Source organism: Eucalyptus grandis, chromosome 7, assembly GCF_016545825.1.
Source record: "Eucalyptus grandis isolate ANBG69807.140 chromosome 7, ASM1654582v1, whole genome shotgun sequence".
NCBI lineage: Eukaryota > Viridiplantae > Streptophyta > Magnoliopsida > Myrtales > Myrtaceae > Eucalyptus > Eucalyptus grandis.
The window spans coordinates 42,397,631-42,417,349 of NC_052618.1; the positions used below are offsets into that span (position 1 = coordinate 42,397,631).

The 19,719-nt window shown below is 39.8% G+C and overlaps 2 protein-coding genes across 2 annotated transcripts; one reads left to right on the top strand and one right to left on the bottom strand.

The window, feature by feature from the left end:
* Positions 1-5,699: 5,699 nt before the first annotated feature.
* On the bottom strand, positions 5,700-14,027 carry LOC104431819 (sec14 cytosolic factor). The gene is given in 8 exon segments (XM_039317823.1): positions 5,700-6,022; positions 6,471-6,493; positions 6,496-6,580; positions 6,784-6,889; positions 7,278-7,314; positions 7,468-7,726; positions 8,389-8,699; positions 13,943-14,027. Coding segments are annotated over 8 exon segments (1,023 nt in total). The 3' UTR covers positions 5,700-5,905.
* LOC104453563 (probable beta-1,4-xylosyltransferase IRX10) lies at positions 13,983-17,223 on the top strand. Its single transcript, XM_010068165.3, has 4 exons — positions 13,983-14,346; positions 15,101-15,489; positions 15,930-16,171; positions 16,319-17,223. Exons 1-4 carry the CDS (start codon positions 14,250-14,252, stop codon positions 16,830-16,832), a joined length of 1,242 nt encoding a protein of 413 aa, XP_010066467.1. The 5' UTR covers positions 13,983-14,249; the 3' UTR covers positions 16,833-17,223.
* The last annotated feature ends 2,496 nt before the right edge of the window (positions 17,224-19,719 follow it).

The following is a 19,719-nucleotide window of genomic DNA, read 5'->3' on the forward strand; positions in this document are numbered from 1 at the left end:
TCATTAAATAAAAAAAGAGATGAAAATATACTCTTACCCTTAAAGTTATTTGGCTAACACATACTAACAGAAAAAAAAATTAAAAAAAAAAAATGAGAGTTAACGATCGTATCAAAATGACAATTTTAAAAATATTGTTTAATAGGTGAAAGCTAGAACATGTACCGCCACATAAGGGTTTTTGTGTAAATTCTCCTAAAAAGGATAAATGAGAAAGCCAGAAAACTATCTCTCTCTCTTTCCACGCGCAAACACAACCACCCACACAAAATAGGAACCATCAATCAATACATTGTCTGGAGTCTATCTTGGAATTGTCGCCACCTCCACCGTAGGATGATAGATGACTCGATTACAAAAATAATAAAAACAAAAGAAATTTAGAACCACATCGAAAGGACCAATTCCTAGTTTCCATGATAGAAGACTGGACCGTCTTACCTTGGAATTGGTCCAGTTTTCAAGTTGTCCAATAGAACTGATTGATTTATGCGTAATACCCCTTTAGAACTAGGGAAAGAGGAGGGAGTGTAACATTCCGATTTTCCAATTCTATTTTCAATAAATTGAGATGGGTATTTCGTTGGCAGCATATAGTTAACTTTCGAGCCACTCATGTGAAAACTAGTCATCGGGTGAAGCGGTTAAAAGTTTCTAATGCATCAAACTCGAGAATTTGACTAGGAAATGACCTTTCGACCGAGTTAATCTGCAAGGGTCATTACGGTACAATTAAAAATCAATTAGAGACCGGAGATAGGTCGACTCGACAGAGGCATGCGATCCAGTGTGGGTGATTCCACCAGATCACACAATTCTTGTCGATCGACACTGGACCGGCTTTTCTATCGATTTGGTACCCTGTGTTCGTATTTGAAACTTTGAGATTACCCCAACAACCGAGAGTCGCCGATGTATCAAAGATGTACATTGTGGCTTGATCAACCACAAGTGAAATGCACAAAAATTTCTAAAAGCTACCCAATAGATTAGGACGTGCTAATATCGTGCCAGAGTGAAATTAACCTTGAGTTGAGATCGAATTAACTTGGTTTAATTATAAGAGAATTGAAGAATGTGATGTACAAAGTTTAAAATTCGTGTGCCACGGCAGCTAAGGAAATTGGATCCATTGGAGAATTGTTGTGGGAGATTTGAAGTTAGTGGAATGTGAGGTCAGCTTATATCATGGTTGGGGCCAAAGCAAATGAGGTGTTGACAAGTGTCGAATGCTTATTGGTCCCCAAAAAGCACATCACTTCAATCTTCTCCTTCTTCCTTGGAATTCGGTTGGGGGGGGAAGATGTGTGAAGCTTCAAGGAGGAGCTGTGTCCGCCCAACCGCCCACTCAGCCACCCGCTCGCCCACCAGCCGGAGGTCCCGCCGTTGCCATTCGTCCGCACCGTCACTCGCCCATCCAGGCTGCCGTACAGCTTCTCTCCTCCCTCTCTTTTACATTCGACACCTAGCAACCGAAGACAAGTGAAGCCAGGGCAGCTATCGCCACCGCACGCCGCAGCCAAAGTTGCCACTGTTGCACGTTGTTGCCGGAGCCATCGGGGTTGCCGCTCGTCCGTGCATGCGCCTCGCAGGCCAGCTCGCCATTCCGCCTCCGCTCGAGCCTCTAGCACCGTCGCCTGCATCATCCAACTGCAGCTCATCTTCGCCAAGGCCGCCAGAGGTCTTCCTTGGCCGCCGTGAGTCATCGCCGGTCACTGCTTGAGCTACCTCCGCCTCTCCTTGCCGTTTCCTCGCCCGACCAGTGACTAGCGCCCCTTCTTCCGACTGTGAATACAGCCAAAAAAATGGGTATGGTAGCTCAATCTTGGCCCATTTTGGCCGCCTTCCCGAGCCTGGATGCTTAGCCCACCTTGATGAAAGTCGATCCTCGCGTCGTCCTCGTCGGTTTGGTCCACTCGGCTCGCTAATCCGGTGAGTTTAGCTCACTAAACCTCGCTTAGAGTGTTAATTATACTTAGGGAGGTTTAGTTTATGTTAAGTATTATTAGGTTGTTAGTTTAAATTATTTAAGAGTAGATTAGATTAAGGTGGTGTTTTAATTTAAAGTGTGCTTAATTAAGGGTAAGTAGGTTTATTTAGAATAAGCCTTGATTTGACATAAATGAATTTACTTTTGATTTATTTAAATATATCGAAATTATTAAATAATTTAATAATATATTATTATTCGAAATTATTAATATATTATTATTTAATTATTTTCGGAATAAATTTAATTATTTATTAAATTCCGAAAATTTTGTCGGGATCCTAAATTTTCAGAATTTCGTGCCGAGTCGCTGCTATGTAGTCAGATTTTGAAATTGATGGTTGGATATTATAAATTGAGTGTGGATTGTGAAAAATATGGATATTATTATTTAATTAATTTTCCAAATAATGTAATTATTTAATAAATTTCTAAAATTATTTTGGGACCTTATTTTCTTAGAATTTCGTGCTGATCACTTGTTGTGCATTTAGAATTTGAATTTGATGAATAGATGTGGCAAATGAAGTGTGATTGCGATAAATATGGATTCTTTTTATAAAATCTAAAATGTTAAAATTTGATGGAAGAACGACCGTATTTGATCACCTATTAGAGGTTGTGCCCAATAGGGCTGTGATTGACCACCTATTAAATGTTGTGCCCAGTGGGGCCGTGATTGACCACCTATTAAAGGTCGTGTCCAATAGGGCCGTGATTGATCACTTATTAAAGGTCGTGCCCAATCGGGTCGTGATTGACCACCTATTAGAGGTTGTGCTCATTGGGCTGAGATCTACCACCTAATTAAAGGTTGTGCCGAGTGAAGCCGTGATTGCCACTGCTTGTTAAACCTTCATATAGGATCGTGATTGGAAGCAGTGATTGATTTGCTAGAATGACATGTAATCGGCCGAGTCGATTGATCGCTGAGACGATCCAAGTGGTTGAATTGTTCTGATAACATGATTGTGCCATAGTTGTTTGGTTATCATAATTGCACGTGGTTGAATTATATAAATTGTGCTAACTTGCAGATAAAGACTAATGCGAGGTAAGTCTTCTATGTGATGTGGCTAAGCCACCCGGGGCGTATTTTCTTTCTAATAGGAGTTTAGCGGTTGAACTTGCTGAGACAATGTCTTATCCTGGTTGTGGGATTAAAATTTCAGGTCCCTGGTGGACGGAGCAGGAAGATAACTTTGGTTGGCCTTTACGAGTTGCGGAGGTGAAGTCATAAGGATTGGCGAACTTTTCCGACTTGTAGGTCGTAGGACAATTCCTTTTTAAGAGCCAGTCTTTTGTAGACTTTTGGTCGTAAATCTCTGTTTGTAATTCTGTTGAATTATGAAAATATTATGTTGTGGTTTTGCTTCATACTTTTCTATTCCGTATTTTATTGTTAGGAGTTTTATAATACGTTCCGTTTGTGCAATAAAAAAAAAATGAATGGGGTCAGCGACACTACTGGTAGTGTCGCATTTGCATGACCATGGTGGGATGTTGGCGCGGTCGAGGTTTGGGGCGTGACAGAGAGGAGAGTGGGAGACACGAGAAGGTGAGGGACAAAATTCTTACTTGAGAAATAAAAAATTTAAAATCATTGGTTCGGTTCTCTTGGAATTGTGGACTAGCTGGAAATTATTGGTTACAATTTTATGAAACCACAAATCAAATCAACCTCCGAGAATTTCCCAGAACCGGTTAGTCCGATCTAGGCAAATTCCTAGATTGGTCGGTTTATATTGCTCACCCCTAATATTAGATAGAAATTGGTTGATTAAAAGTATGCTTAACATAAAAAGATTTCTTATACTTCCATTATCATTTCATACTTAATGGACATTGGAGTTATTGATTCTCGACTAAGAATCAAGAAATGAACCTGCTAGCTCCGAGTCGAGTCCTAGGTACCAAAGCTAATCAATTTCCTTTATCATTTGTAAAACTACAAGTTGATCATCTCATTTCTTAATTGAAAAACTATGTCTAATTAAGGACATCCTTAATTAGGTGATTTGTAGCCCATGACTTAAATACCTGGAAGCGCAAAAACTTATTTCTTCAATCTAGAGGGTAATCAATTTATGCAGGATCATAGGCTTTCTGGTTGGACCGCCTATTTCGACCTCGGAATCAAGAAGTCAACTTATCCTAAGTTGGTTCAGGGTTCTTGAAAATCCTTAATCAAATTGGTTTTCCGAAGAACTTTTCATCAAACATCCTCGCTTGATTTACTATTTAATGCAAGGGAAAATTACACTCGTAGCGTCAGTGCAAAGAAGATCAAATAAGGGAGGGGAGGATTAGAACTTGCTTTATATCAAATTGAACAAGCTAATTTTAGCCAATTTCAAGGTAAAATCACCTTTATCGTATGCTTGAAGTCTTCAACGCGTGCAAAAGAGCTAGAATGTACTTGAGGAAAGAGAAATCGGCGGCTTCGAGCGAACTTTAGGGTTTCCTCCATCGCGATCGCGATGAAGAGGCATCATTTCTAAAAACTTGCTTTATATCAAATTGAACAAGCTAATTTTAGCCGGTTTTCAACATATTAATAGTTAATATGTTGAAATTTGATTCAAATTAAATGAAATAAATAAATAATAAAAAATTAAAGCTTAGAACGAATTTGCACTAATAATATTAATAAATCCATTCATAGGAAATTTGAAAGACATATTAATAGTTAATGCACACCCATATTTGAGTACATATTTCTAACTTTAACAAAAATTATAAATGAAACTAATGACTAACAAAAAATTATAATCAACTTATTTTAAAAAAAAAAAAAATCTATGATCTTCTATAAAAATTAAAATTTATAATTATTTAACTTTTAGTATTTTAATTTTTGAAAACCATTTTTAGCTTATTTATTTATTTTTAAACAAATATAACATTGTCGTTTAAAAATTATTTTCCTTCCTCCTTTTTCCCAAACTATCATTCCCCAAAATTTATTTCCCTCCCCAATCTCCCCCACACACCACCTCAAACCTACCCCTCTCAATTTCTTTTCCTCATTTCTCCCCCAATGACCTGTCATTTCCATTTCCTTGGATTTTCTCTCCTTTCTCCCCCAATGATCTGTCATTTCCATTTCCTTGGATTTTCTCTCCCACCCACGCCACCCCTTTGATTTCTTTCCCTCGTTTGTCCCCCACCCACCGCCTTCCCTCATTTGTCCCCCCCCCCTAGTGATGGGCCATCACCTATTGTTTCTTCCCCTTTCTTCCACCCCTCCCATTAGTTCACCCGTGGTTTCTCCCCCCCTCCCCCCTCAGTTCTTTCCCTTTCTTCCCCCTCCACCCCATCACCTGCTGACTACGACCTCCTCCTCCTTCTTACACGATCCTCTCTGCTCTCTCAGTCACCTCACCGCCTCACCTCCCAGCCGCCGCCAGCCCTTCATCGCAGCAGGCCCTCCCTCACCATCACGGGGTCGCCTCCGCTCCCGCCCTTGTCTCCACCCTCCATCATTTTCTTCAACGATCCTTTCTTGGACACGCATATCGGAACATGTCGAAAAAGTTGACCACGTGTCGAAAAATCCGACACGCGTTGACTCGCCTATCCAAGCTGTGTCCTAGCGTATCGGACACATCGACACGTGTCGGAAACAACATGGAAGCTCCGACAAAGTGTCTATGCTTCATAGCCTAGGGGGCATAACCAATCATTTTTTCAAGAAAAGTAGGGTGCATTGGACATCACTACCTGGTATATGCCTATAAGTCCCTCAAACAAAGAATATGAATACCGAGAAATACCTATCATCAAGAGAGTTCAGCCATGAAATATTTGGCTGTTGTTCCACATTTTATCAAATTATATCTTCATTATATTCTACAATATAGACCCACGGCCAGAAAAGAAATGAGGAGAAAATTCTTGTAATTTGAGCAGAATTTAGCTGTCTTGAATGGCAACTAGTGGCAACCTGCCTCCATATACATCCGGGAGCTGGCTTTCATCGATGTCCCCGAGCAGAGTAGTTCTCAGTTTTTTGTTATCGACAAAAACAATCTGAGAGATGAGATCATAATCGGTTAGCATCACCTAGGCAGTTTCCACAGTTTCAAGGGCGGACATGATGCTCCAACACTAAAAGGTAAAACTTCAGAGTGCTAATCTTGTGACAGTGTGAACAGTTGAAACCTGACGGCCATCTACAGCAGGAATGAAGCAATGGTTTCTGATATAGATTTACTTATAACTATGGTCAGTTGCGTTGTACTAATTTTCCTTATGTCCAAACAAATCAATGAAGTACAAATTGCTAATCTTTAATGCTTGCAGCCGCAATAGGAGTTCATTGAGCTCTTATGTTCTGTTTATATGTTCTTCCAATTAAATACGAAGGAGAATTCCAAAAGTTCCAATCTTCATTTACTAATCAAATTTTAAGAATTCTGAAATTAAGTTAACATACAGGATTCAAATAGTGAGCAAAGAATAATAAATCCAACAATACCTTCTTTTTCGTCTTAGGGTCATGAATGGGTAAACCATCTTCCATGCAGTCATAAATATGTAAGGCACATGAATAAGAAAGAGCTTGCCCAGCCTCTCCGGATAGCAGTCCTGGTGTCGACCAAGCAAAATAGTTACAATTTGCAGTTTGCACATTCTGTACTCTGTTAAAACCTAGTTTCAGGTAAGGTGCAAGCAATCCTTGAAGACAAAATTTGACATTTTTACGTTTCACAGAGGGATTGGATTCTAGTTTAATGTTTTCGTCAGCATCAACTCTATACAAAAGAAAAGCAGGAGACAGAAGATTGAACCTGCAAGATTGACAATGCTGCTAAGTATCCACGAATGTCGCTGCTTTTGTATCCCCATCCTTCAAGATCTCCTATGCCCATAAACTTCTCCTGCCCTCCAGGCATTCTGAAAGATCAACACCCAAGAAAACAACTTAAATTATTGGCTAAAATTTGACCAACACTGGATAGCGAATTCAAAAGAAAGACTTGGGTTGATCACAGTTCTTAAGAAACTGGGAATTGAGAAACCAATAAGGGACCAGGTAAAAACTTTCCGATACTTCCCATTGAGGAGGGTGGCTCTAGATATAGTCTTCAAGGGCTTCATTTGCAACTAATATGGCCATTCTTTTCCAATGATGCAATTAGGTGACACATGCAATTTTTGTGCCTCACAAGATAGACACCTTAACCAGAATGCTTCTGAAGGATTTCATTTTTGGAAGAATCCTCAGTTTGCAATGTTTTTAGATTTCCGTGATGTGCAGAGTCTTAATAAGGAGAAGAGTTACCTGGAACATATTTTGTCAAGAGTGTAGACCACAAAACCTTCGCACAGTAAAAAACAACTCAACTTTAGCCAAATTCAGTATTTTTCTGCCTAAATTTCTTTTCAATAATATGATGATGGTAAGTCTTGCATGAAGCGATAAATTCATATTGATTAGAAGAAAATCCGGAAGAATCAGAGAAGTATCATACGCTTGAACTCCTCGAGACTTCCTTTTGAAGGATTATGTCTACCCCCGTACACAACTATTATAGGCCGTCCCTTTTTGTCAAGACCTTGCATAAACAACTTCCGCTGAGCAAGGTTATTTGGAACTTCTGATGCCGATATGACCCCATTGGGGACGAAAGACCGTCTCCAGCTCAGGTACTTCAGAAATAGCTTGGAAGCCTTCTCTATATCTAGATCCCGAGCTCGCAGAAACCTCCGTATCATAAAATCATCGACATCCTGCGACAAGAAATCATAACACAGTGACGAGGAAACTTAAATTCAAGAAACCAAATCCCAAAAACCAGTCTCCCGATTTAGATCAGCCCAGTTCTCTGTTTCAAGACTACATGAAAAGGAAACCACAATACACCTTGTAAACCATCTGCTCATATACATACACATCCGAATTTGGATGATCCGGTCCGGTGGCATGTCTTGCACAGGAAGACAAGGCTTTACCGATCTCACGTAAGACCGAAATCCGGTATGGACTGAAGTACGAGCGTTGTCCCCCCCCAGAGGAATAAAAAAACACCATACTTTAGAGCAAATTGCGACCATGTGAGGCGGCACCTAGTTACAGAGCACTGGATAATGCAGCTCCGATTCCGACGAATTGACTGACGGAATATCGACGACGAACGCAGCTTCGACTCAAATCACAGTCAATCTCTTGCTTTCTAGTTTAAGGACAGCAGAAGAGCAACATCAGCTCACTTCCCTCGCTCGCATTTCACTCTCCGAATCCAACCGAAGCTCTAAGAAAGCAAAAATCCAAGCTAGCAAAAAGACTCGAATGCAAGCTTCAAGAGCCCGCGCGAACGCACAAGGAGAAGAGCAGGCGACGGAAACGGAACGAGGAATTCGGGGAGAAGGTGGGAAAAGAAGAAGGGAAGGACCTTGGCGGAAGGGTCGTCCCGCTCCACGACGGCCCGCATGATGCCGATCTTGCTCTTCTCGACCTCGCTGATCTCCGCCGGCGACGGCGCCCTCCTCCTCCTGCTCCTCCGCCGCCGCCGCAGCCGCCGCCGCCGCAGCTCCGCCGGCCGCAGCCTCGTCGGAGAACTCCATTCTCGGAGGAATCGCTCGAGTTGCGGTGTCCGCCATAGAGAGGAGAAAGAAGAAGAAGAAGAAGAAGAAGGAGATATTAATGACCGAGCGAAGACGGGTTTTAAATGGAGTGCAGTTGAGCCGGTGGACCGACCCGCGGCTGCCGAATATAACGGAATTTGTAGATTCCGTTCACGAAACCGTTAGCCAAATTGTTATATAGAAAAGAAATATATATACATATAAAAAATATTAGCTTTTTGTTAAATATTTTTTAAAATTTTATTTTAATGAGTATTTCGTATACGCTTATTCAGCGTACTTAATAAGATGCGAGGAATCGGAACGTAGGTTAGACAAAAGCGATGCCAGGCAATAAACTTCTCTCTTCTTTTTTGTTTTTATGTTTTTCTTCTCCATGATGATTTTTGTAATTGTATTGCGGCCTGACTAGATTGACTTTTTTTTCTTTTTAATCTCGAAATTTTCACAAATTCAAAAATTTCTTTCTCTTTTCTAGAAAACTCAAATAACTATTCCAGTTTTCACTAATGATGGTTTTGCGAAACAAACATTTTGGATTGGGGTAAGACAAAAATTATAATGTGATTAAAAAATTTATTTTTTTTTCTAACTTGTTTTATAGGTTCGGAAAATAAAGAGAATATACATATAAAGTATGGACGACCAAACACGGTGATATTTTGATACCTAATTTTTCACCGTCATAGAAGAATGTTAAAAGAGACGTTATTAACGCTAGTGAAAAATTTACGACCCAACAAAAAACATCGGTGAAAAGCAAGGCAAAAGGTTTTTTTTTTTTTTTTATACTTAAAATGATGTATATGTAGACGAGTTTCGTTATCGAAATTTAAGGAAACTTTCCAATACGTATATTTTATGGATCTAATTATGGTGAGAGTCAAGGTCTTAGAAATTGAAATTGAGACTTTTTCCGCCGCCTGATAGTAAAAGTCTAGGGGCATTTGCGGGTCTGAAATTCAAGACTTGTCGTCGCTCGTTTTTGACGATGCCGTGTGCCGGTCCCAGAAGTCTTTTGTTGACTTCTTCTCGACTGCTTGTTTGGGGGAGAGAAAGTCAACAGGATATTGTTTTTTGGCAATTTCTGTTGGGATTGTCCCCCTCCTCTTTGGGAAATTTGTGCCTTTCTTGTGGGGGTCTATGTATTAATGAAGGGGAACTTCCTAACGTGTATAGGGAAACTTTTCTTTAAATGTAAATTGAGATTAAATACACATCCTTGCAATTTTGATCGGCGACTTTCTGATATCTTGAGCACTAATTTTGCTTGCGACTAGAATTTGCACGTTTTGCTTGATAAGAAAACATGAGTTTTTGTTCGACCAAAGATAGAACATTGGTTTGGACGAGTTTTTAAGTGGTAGAATTAGCAACTATTGCAAGTTCCAACATTTTCTTCTGGCAACTCTTCTCTCAATGTTACAATAATTTTGTCAGTTACATTTAAAATTTTGCTACATCATACAACGAATGCAACAATGATCTATCTAACTGTTATGGAATTGCATGTTAAGAAATACGACACAATTTAATGGAAATGCATGTCTTGATCTGATACAAAGATCTATTTATTGTGCGAAAAATAAATAATTTGAAAAAAATACTTGTCTTACTTACAAAAATTAATGCATGAGAAGTATTTTCATCATTGGCATAAATGTTTAGACATAAATTGTTATTGATAATGAAAAAAAAATCATCGATTATTTCATACTATATGAGCAATCGATTTAGGAATGTATTTTCCAAGTTATTTATTTTTCATAGAATAAATGGAATCCAAAGCTATGTCTCTTTCGTGGAAAATGAATGGTTTGGAAAATGAAAAATCTTAAAAATGATAGTTTGCATAATTTGTAATAATTAGTCAATAATTTTTTTTTCATAGTCAGTAATAATTTATATTCAAATATTTTCGTGGACGATGAAAATATTTTTCATATATTCATCTTTACAAATTACAGGAGCGATTTTTTTTTTACAAAAAATGTATTTCCAATTATTCGTTTTTATGCAAACTAAAGGGACTCTAAATGACCCTTACCAAAAAAAAAGAGGGGGTTGGGCGGACTCTAAATGACAATAATTTATGGCCTGTGCAATCTATGGTCCATTGGTAGTTGTCATCCATTGCGACACTAATTGACAGTATCTTATAGCCTGTGCGCTCTGTGGTACATTGGTAGCTGTCATTCATTACGACACTGAGCGACAATGAATACATGTGGGCCGTCTTCTTGGTCAGTCGGAGCGAATGTGTGGACGAGAACTCTTCGCCCAGTAAGGACGTGCCTGGATATCTGGAGAGGGATATCCACACGCTAGAGGAGATTCCATACCATGCGCTGGCCTAGTCACTTGGGTTGGCAACGGTTCGATTCAGATCGGCACCGACACATGAAGGTGGTGCGTTTCGAGTAGCCCGAGCGGGCCCCGACCCGAATATAACCTACTTCAGCAATTAGTGATCGTCCTTAATTTGTCGGTTCTTTCGATTCGGTTCGGATAGAGTTGGGCTTTTTTCGGTGCCTTATGAACCACCGTTGAAAGTTCTTTCTGCACAATAAGAGACGTAGGAATCGTCCGGCATTTTGCCATGACCTATCTACCTGAGACATACCCTTGGTATGACCTCAATTTTCTTGAAAATTCTCTACCCATCACATTAACTTAAGTAGGTTTTTCCCCAATTAAGTGACTTAGATCTCACGTCGTACCGGCTAATCGAGACCTAATTGATTGGGGTAGCAGTCAATATGAATGAGTCATCTCTTTTCTTGTCCCAAAAAAAAAAAAAAAAAAAAAAAAAATTCATTGCGCTAGGTGCTACTCTAAAAATTAGCATGGGACAAGTCATTGAGTTGTGATGAACAAAGAGGGACGTTGACTTGCCAACAACCTTCTAATGACTAGCTCTGAATCCAATACAATCTAATCTAATTTTAATAAGGAAAACCCAAACCCCAAGAGACGGTCACCTAAATTTTCACCGGATGGGTATCTCAGATCAAAGTCAACCCTTGACCGCCAATCCCTAACCACACACATGCATCTTCCATCTCATCTGGAACTGCTCTTTGATCAGCAAAACATGACCCTCGCCGGTTTGATTCCAGGTTCCACTCGCCGGCGATGATTCCTAGTCGATCTCCTCAGCGGTGTTTACATGCTGCGCATGGATTATGAACTTCACACCCCTTCATGTCCAAATGGGATCGACCAGACGATGGAAACCCAAACCACCCTTGCAATAGAAGAACTAGGACATGTTTACAAACTTCATCAAAACACATTTGCATGGTGCATTGATCTTCTGTAAGTTAATCAAATTTTCTATGGATCAGTTCGTGATCATATTTAATATCTGGTGTACATATTTAACACTAATGTCTTATAATGTTCTTCTTAATCCCTTGCATGGTTGAAAGGATAAGGTTGATTTTCACATATGTATATTCAAGTTCAAGCTTTTCAAAAGCAGCTACCACATGGGGAGGACCCAATTTGGTCAACGTTGGCGACAGCCTAGTAAAAAAATATATGCATAGTCCCTTAGATCTAGAACTTTGAACGTCATGTTGAAGCGATGTCTCTTGATACTTAAATTCTTAAGTTATTGTCCATGCAAGTGATATATTTTCAATAATCCAGAAGCAGAAACCTATGCCCAAGTAGGTTAGTTTCAAGCTTATGGAATACTCTACTGATCTTGTAGATAGGATAAGACCCGAATCAAAACCTAAGTGGGCCATGAACTGGCGTTGAGTTTGCAACCTTTTCAACAAGCCGTCAACCGGTTCGGCGGGCCGACATCTCGGCTAGAACGTGGAGTGACTTGGACTCCTTGTTGGCCCGTTGGGCGAGGCTGACCATTTCCTTGAGACCCAACAATGAATGGGCTGGGCCTGGCGAGTACTTCACGCACGACCTGGGCTCTTGATATAATTATCGAATAATTAATTAAGAGACGCTTTTTGTTTGTCATTCTATCTTGACATATAAAATTATCGAATAATTAATTAAGAGATGCTTTTTGTTAGTCATTCTATCTTGCCATATAAAATTATCGAATAATTAATTAAGAGATGCTTTCTGTTAGTTATTCTCTCTTGACATATAAAATTTGTAAACAGCAAAACAAAGATGGGCTCAAATTATGGATACTCAAAAGAAAAACAGTACATTACGCATGGACAAAATATTAAATAAAACACGGCAAAACACTAGAATTTTTTCTATGTAGTTTTCATATTTATTTATTTATTTGAAAAATATTAAACTATAAATACACATTGTATGACAGGGCCACAGGCCGTCCCACCCATGTTTTTTCCTTATAAAATGCCTCATATAAAAAACTCGGGTTATAATTGTTTATTAGATTAGATGCCAACTTCCAACGCCCTTTCTTTGACTCTCTCCCCCTCTATACCTCTCTCAACCACTCTCTTAACTTCCTACTTTCTCCCTTCCTTCCATTATTCTCCATCAATCTGGCATCTTGTAATTTTTTAAAGCACTGGCGTGGAATGTGCTCTCATCCTAATACTATTGACACACACACTCACACACACACAAATATATATAAACATTCAAGTAAAAAAATCATATATTTCACCATATAACTTGATATTCAACTTAAAATCGCTCTAAACAAATTATTCAAGTGTCGCGTGATGCAATTGAAACTAATCACACGACTAACACATCATGAATATGAACACAAAGTAAATGAACCATATAGAAGCCATATATGGAAACATTCTCTCAACTATAATTTTAATCTATTTATCTTCAATATAACTAACAAGGAATCACTATTAGAAAAACAAAAAAACATCAAATTTAAGATTATTCATTAACAAATTCTATTAATTTAAGATTATTCAAATGCCACGCGATGAATTTACACACTATTTTAAATCAATCACACAACACATTATGAATATAGAGACAAAGTCAATGAGCCATATGATGGTCATATATGGAAACATCCTCTCAACTCTAATTTTAATCTATTTTTCGTCAATATAATTATTAAGTGCACGAATTTTGTATTAGGAAAAAAAACCCATCCAATTTAAGATTATTCATTAACAAATTCTACCAAAAAGGAAAGAAAAAGCTAAATGCAAAATCCCTCCCTTTGTACGTTAGTAAAGGTGTAGAGCCTAGAACGTGATTGATTCTAATCAGACGATTTTGTATTTTCTTAATCCTTGTCGGAGCTGATGATGAGATGGACATGCCATCGAACCGGCAAAAGAAACACAGCTTTCACGCAGGAAAAAAAACCCCCCTAGTTTTTTTTAAACGTGTTGGATCCATTTGAAAAAAACAAGCTTCGTTCCGAACAACGCCATCCTCCATCCTTCTCTGTTTCTTCAAGCAAAATCCCCCTTGAGCTCTCCCCATCAATCCGTCCTGACCTGGAAACCTCCATTTCATATTGCTTCCGAAAGTCTCTCCCCGTTGGGGACTGAAGACTAAACTCTAAGGGAACCCCTCAACTACTGCCCCCCTACTCCTCTTGACGTCCCACCGATAATACGTGGTGATGACCAACATCTTCATATAAGACCCTTTGATCCACGGTCCTCCTCCTCACCTAACGCTCGCGACCCATTTCGATTTTGGCCCCCCGGGTTGTGTTGGAGGTCGAAAGATGAGGACTTGGTCGTGGGTTTTCGCGGTGGCCCTCGTTCACGCGCTCGCCGGGAGTCTTGGCGCGGAGCAGAGGCCGCACACGGAGCGGATTTCAGGTAATGATCCCCTGGATGGTTTTTTTGAATGCGTGCTTGAGTTTGGTCGTGTCCTGCGTGATGTATTGTTGTCGTTATTCGGTTAAAAGATGAGCTTCGGCTGATGAGTAGTCACTTCTGTGGAATGTTTATCTGTATTGGTATTTGATGTGGGGGGAGGGCTAGAAAATGTTGAGCTAAAGGTGGTCCCAGATGCAGCTTATGAGGGTGTTGAGACCAGGGACGGGAGACATAACGGATGATTGATTGACTGTGTTCCTCTGTGGATGAGATGCATCGTATGTAATGTGCATAGGACTAGATGATTCATCACTTAAAACCATTTCACCTACATCTCTTGGACGGATGTTGCTGATCAGACATTGATTTTCCATGAGGTCGGAGCATGAATATTGTTTTTGAACAATTTTTGATGCGATAATCCTGTCGGATAAGAGTTATTATGCTCATATATATGTATATATATTATAGATTGCCTGGTAGGATTTACATTTATGGAGGATAACTGTGTATTAGGCCCTGATACATTTCTAATTGTCGAAGAACGCTTCTTTGACTACATGAACTGATCGATATGAATTGGGGACCTTATCCTGTTTTCTGGGTGCTGTCGACTGTGAATCTGCTTTTACCTGAGACTTTGGTCGCTAAAATCTTGTAAAGATCAGTGGTCCTTGGACTCTCACATGGATGTGAGATGGCTGATTTCTGAGAGAGCTGGGAATTTATTTGTGCTTTGGATAATGATTGGCAGGAAGCGCTGGTGATGTCCTTGAGGATAATCCGGTGGGAAGATTGAAAGTGTATGTTTACGAGCTTCCAAGCAAATACAACAAAAAACTCCTCCAGAAGGACCCTCGATGCCTCAACCACATGTTTGCTGCTGAAATCTATATGCATAGATTCCTATTATCGAGCGCTGTTCGCACTCTTAATCCCGAGGAAGCAGACTGGTTTTATACCCCTATTTACACCACCTGTGATCTTACACCCACTGGCTTGCCGTTACCCTTCAAATCTCCTAGAATGATGAGAAGTGCGATCCAACTCATTTCTTCAAATTGGCCATATTGGAATCGAACAGAAGGGGCAGATCATTTCTTTGTTGTACCACATGATTTTGGAGCCTGCTTTCATTATCAGGTAAAAATTGTCTATACATTCCTGCTGTAGAACACTGTGCTTGGATGTTGGATGACAAATGAAGCCATTTAATTTTTGCTTGAAGAAAGAAATAGACGATATGAAGTCCCAGCTCTTATAATGTCGATGATATTTATGTTCAATTGAGATTTAGTTGACCTGATCTGTATACATAGTGAATGAGGAATTCTGATATTAATAATTCATCATCATCTTCACCCTTGTTTTTGACACTAAGAAGAATGAGACAGAGATGAGGCTGATGGAGGTCTATCCTTTACCTCGGTTTTTTTGTAGCTGTCTTTATATGATCCGGTTGGAAATCCTCTACAAATAGTTTTATTCTAAGTAGATTGGCATTTCGTGAACTTGTAAGATCAGTGGGTGACTTGGTCTTGCTAAGACACATCTATGGTTGTTGCTGGGAATTTTTTATGCAGGAAGAGAAAGCTATTGAGCGTGGGATTCTGTCATTACACCGGCGTGCTACTTTAGTCCAGACTTTTGGACAGAGGAACCATGTGTGCTTGAAGGATGGTTCAATAACGATTCCTCCTTATGCCCCTCCTCAGAAAATGCAGGCTCACCTGATTCCTCAAGACACTCCTCGTTCCATCTTTGTGTACTTCCGTGGCTTATTCTATGACGTGAACAATGACCCTGAAGGTGGCTACTATGCAAGGTACAAATCTAGTTCTCTTTTTCACAATTTTACGGAGTGATTTGAGGTGGATTCGATTATTAGGTGTTGTTACTCCCTTATGAGCTGTCCTTTATGATGGTTTGGTGTGAGCGTTGCTTTTGAACTTTCCTTTGGTTTGACCAATAGAGGAGCGAGGGCAGCTGTTTGGGAGAACTTCAAGGACAATCCGCTCTTTGACATCTCAACCGACCATCCGACCACATACTATGAAGACATGCAACGGGCCGTGTTCTGCTTGTGCCCCCTGGGGTGGGCGCCCTGGAGCCCTCGGCTCGTGGAGGCGGTCGTGTTCGGCTGCATCCCCGTGATCATAGCGGACGACATCGTCTTGCCCTTCGCAGACGCCATTCCATGGGAGGAAATCGGAGTTTTCGTCGCAGAGGAAGACGTCCCCAACTTAGATACGATTCTGACATCTATTTCTCCGGAAGTGATCCTGAGAAAGCAGAGGTTGCTCGCAAATCCTTCGATGAAACGGGCGATGCTGTTCCCTCAACCCGCTCAATCAGGAGATGCTTTCCACCAGATACTCAACGGACTGGCTCGCAAGCTGCCGCACCACCGGAGTGTTTACCTGAAGCCTGGCGAAAAGGTCTTGAACTGGACGGCCGGCCCGGTCGGGGATCTAAAACCATGGTAACAAGGTCGTCTCTCGTCAGAGCTTTTCGTTTGGTACATCATTTTGCATGGTACATAAGATGTATAGAATTGAGAGCGAATCTTCTGTACTTTCTACAAGAAGGAAGAAACTATACCAAAAAACCGACTCCATCCTTAGTTAGCGCTCCGACTAGGCTGCCGATGGTGTCCGAGGCAAATCAACAAACCAAACTGATTTGGCCTGAAATTCTCAATCTATCGATTTGTTGGTTTGGTTTTGATTTGGAAAATAGCTAAATCGGCAACTTTGCTTCAGTTTTAATTTCGGCATTCCATGCTGAACTCGCAACTGAGCCAAACCATCGGGCGGATAACGACCTTCATATTTTGCTGATGTAAGTGTCATAATTCATGTTCTTTTGTTCAAATTATCTCACTCTTGTCTTGAATTAGAATTTCATAACTCAATAACGAATTGAAGTTATTGGTTGGGGAATCATCTGAAAGTTTCCATAAGGGGTGTGCAAAATAAACCACTCGAATCAGGAATTGCCTGGACTAGACTTGGACCAGATCAGTTGGTTTGATTTGGTTCCCGAGAGTGTTGGTCCGATTCTCGGTTTCTAAAAGGTGGCATCGGTGTCTGGGTGGTCTAGTTCTTGGTTCTAAAGAGGAATTGGACCGGATCGACTAAATATATATTTTTATTAATTATTTTTTCAAAAAAATTAGTAAAATACAAAGTAAATACTTTGTTGGTCCAATTGAAAAAAAGTAAAGGGAAAAAAAGTGTTCGGTTTCAATGGATTGGACTAGTCCAGTCTAGTTCCCAGTTTCAATTTTTGAGAATTAGTTCGGTTTCTAGTTGTACCTTGATACTGGATTGGACTAAGAACCAATCATAGTTTCCATACTGATAAATTTTAATTGGATTGAATATATTTGTGCTGCGAAAGGCCCCAGTAGCTACTCATAATGCGCGATGCATGCATTCGCTTGTGGTCGCCTTCCTTGGGCCAAATCGTGGAAGATCAAGGACCCGAATTTAGTCCTGTGAACATGCTCACCTAGAGTAACTCAATCTCGCCAAAGAACTAATTAAGCTGCCAAGATGGGACAATCAAGGACATCACATAGTCCATATGATGAACATTCTTGGTCGTATGGACAGGGTCACGCATTGACTACGAGTAAATTATGGATTAGAGTGATATCGCTTGCAAAGTGACTTAATTTCTTGTTATATATGAAGGATGATGTAGTCACAAATACTAATAATGCCGCTGACGTGTACAAGATTGCACAAAATATACAAGAGAAATGCTAGATGTATTAAGAAATTCCACTTAGATAAGAACGAGTCTTGACTGGATGTTAATACGAGAGGGACCCATGTTTGGCTAGTTTATACCTCAAAAAAGAGCCTTCACCTATCAGTTTTGGAACACACTCGAAGTCAAAGGGTGGTTAGGCTTTTTATCGAGATAGGTAAATCAATAGTACTTTCCCTCGAGAACCATGTTCGAGAACTTGAAAATTATGGTTTTCGTTAGGGCAAATTGAATCACTTTTCGCCTTCGAATTCCACGGTAGAATCAGCCGGAAGGGCGGAGGCACAGTGGTTTATCGTGTGATCTTCTTTCCGCATGTAGAGGATGAATGAATGAATCCAAAAAAAAAAAGAATTGTGACTAGGACGAGACGAAATTTCTCACAGCAAAACGAAGCGCAGCGGATGAGATGGCCATGACTCATTCTGGAGTGCCGATCACCACAGCTTATGCTTCTTGCTCTCCATGAGTAACAAGAGAGAAGCTTTCGAAGTGTGGATGAAGTCGCTTGCCGTGCAAGGAAACGGGCGCGCCGTTTTCAAATGAGTTGGGAAGATCACGAAAAGTGTAGTCGGAAAGTTTTTTTTTTCCATGGAATCTTCGCGAGAAAGTTCTCCTCAATATAATTCAACTACCGTTGGCACCCAAAATATGACTTGTCTAGCACAAGTTCGTGAACATTACATGAGAATGGTATAGATGATCATGTGCATACCATGTGGGTATTAATACAAGTGTGCTAACTTATCCACGAGTATGAGGATTAATATATATCAATTGACAGTGGTACCCATTGACGCCACGTGTTCAGTTGTTGAAATACGATGATGAATCATAGATAGTTGCTAATATGAATATTAGCAATATTTGTTAATAGAATGTCCATAGGTTGTTCTGAAATTTAAGATCGATAAGACTAAAGGCACATAGCTTTGGAGAAAATAGTTACCATTCAGGAACCAAGTCATTTGATAGATCAATTGAGACTAGGTGCATAATTTTGGAGGGATTGTTTGAAGACCAAGTCGTCCAATGGGTTGGTTGAAGTCAGAGACACCTTTTGAAAAAGGGTAGTTACCGAAAGAAAGATCGTGGAGTATACACTAATCACAAGAGACCAAGTCTTTGAGCAGTTTGTACATGTGAAATTTAGAAACATGGAGATAATTTGTAGGAGTTACACGAGAGATCGTGACTGTCAAGAACCGTCGAAAAGTTATCATTAATCATTATAAATATCACCACTCGCCCACCTAAGGACCCGCGCAAATCAAACAAAATATTATCTTTCAATTATTTTTCCCATCTTGTATTTTAAATTTCCCTAATTGTGACTTCTTAATTTGATTCCTCTCCAACTATCTCTCCATTAGGTAGGATTTTTTTTGGCCCAAGCACTTATTTGTTGATAAGAAACTGGTCCAATTTAGAGTTATTAATATTTATGCAGATCGATCGTGGAAGAAAAATTCTAGTTCATTCAAATTAAGCTTCCTTTCTATTAATATGGAAAAACTTTTCAGATACAAGGAAATGATTTATTTGTTGATTAAATTTTGACGCATATCTTTATCTTAATGTTGTGTCATTAATTAA

What these genes read in the sequence shown, in the direction of transcription:
- LOC104453563 (XM_010068165.3), top strand. Translation starts at nt 14,250, where the DNA reads ATGAGGACTTGGTCGTGGGTTTTCGCGGTGGCCCTCGTTCACGCGCTC. An exon ending in GCACACGGAGCGGATTTCAG is followed by an intron (nt 14,347 to 15,100) that starts GTAATGATCCCC and finishes AATGATTGGCAG; the next exon opens with GAAGCGCTGGTGATGTCCTT. An exon ending in GAGCCTGCTTTCATTATCAG is followed by an intron (nt 15,490 to 15,929) that starts GTAAAAATTGTC and finishes TTTTTTATGCAG; the next exon opens with GAAGAGAAAGCTATTGAGCG.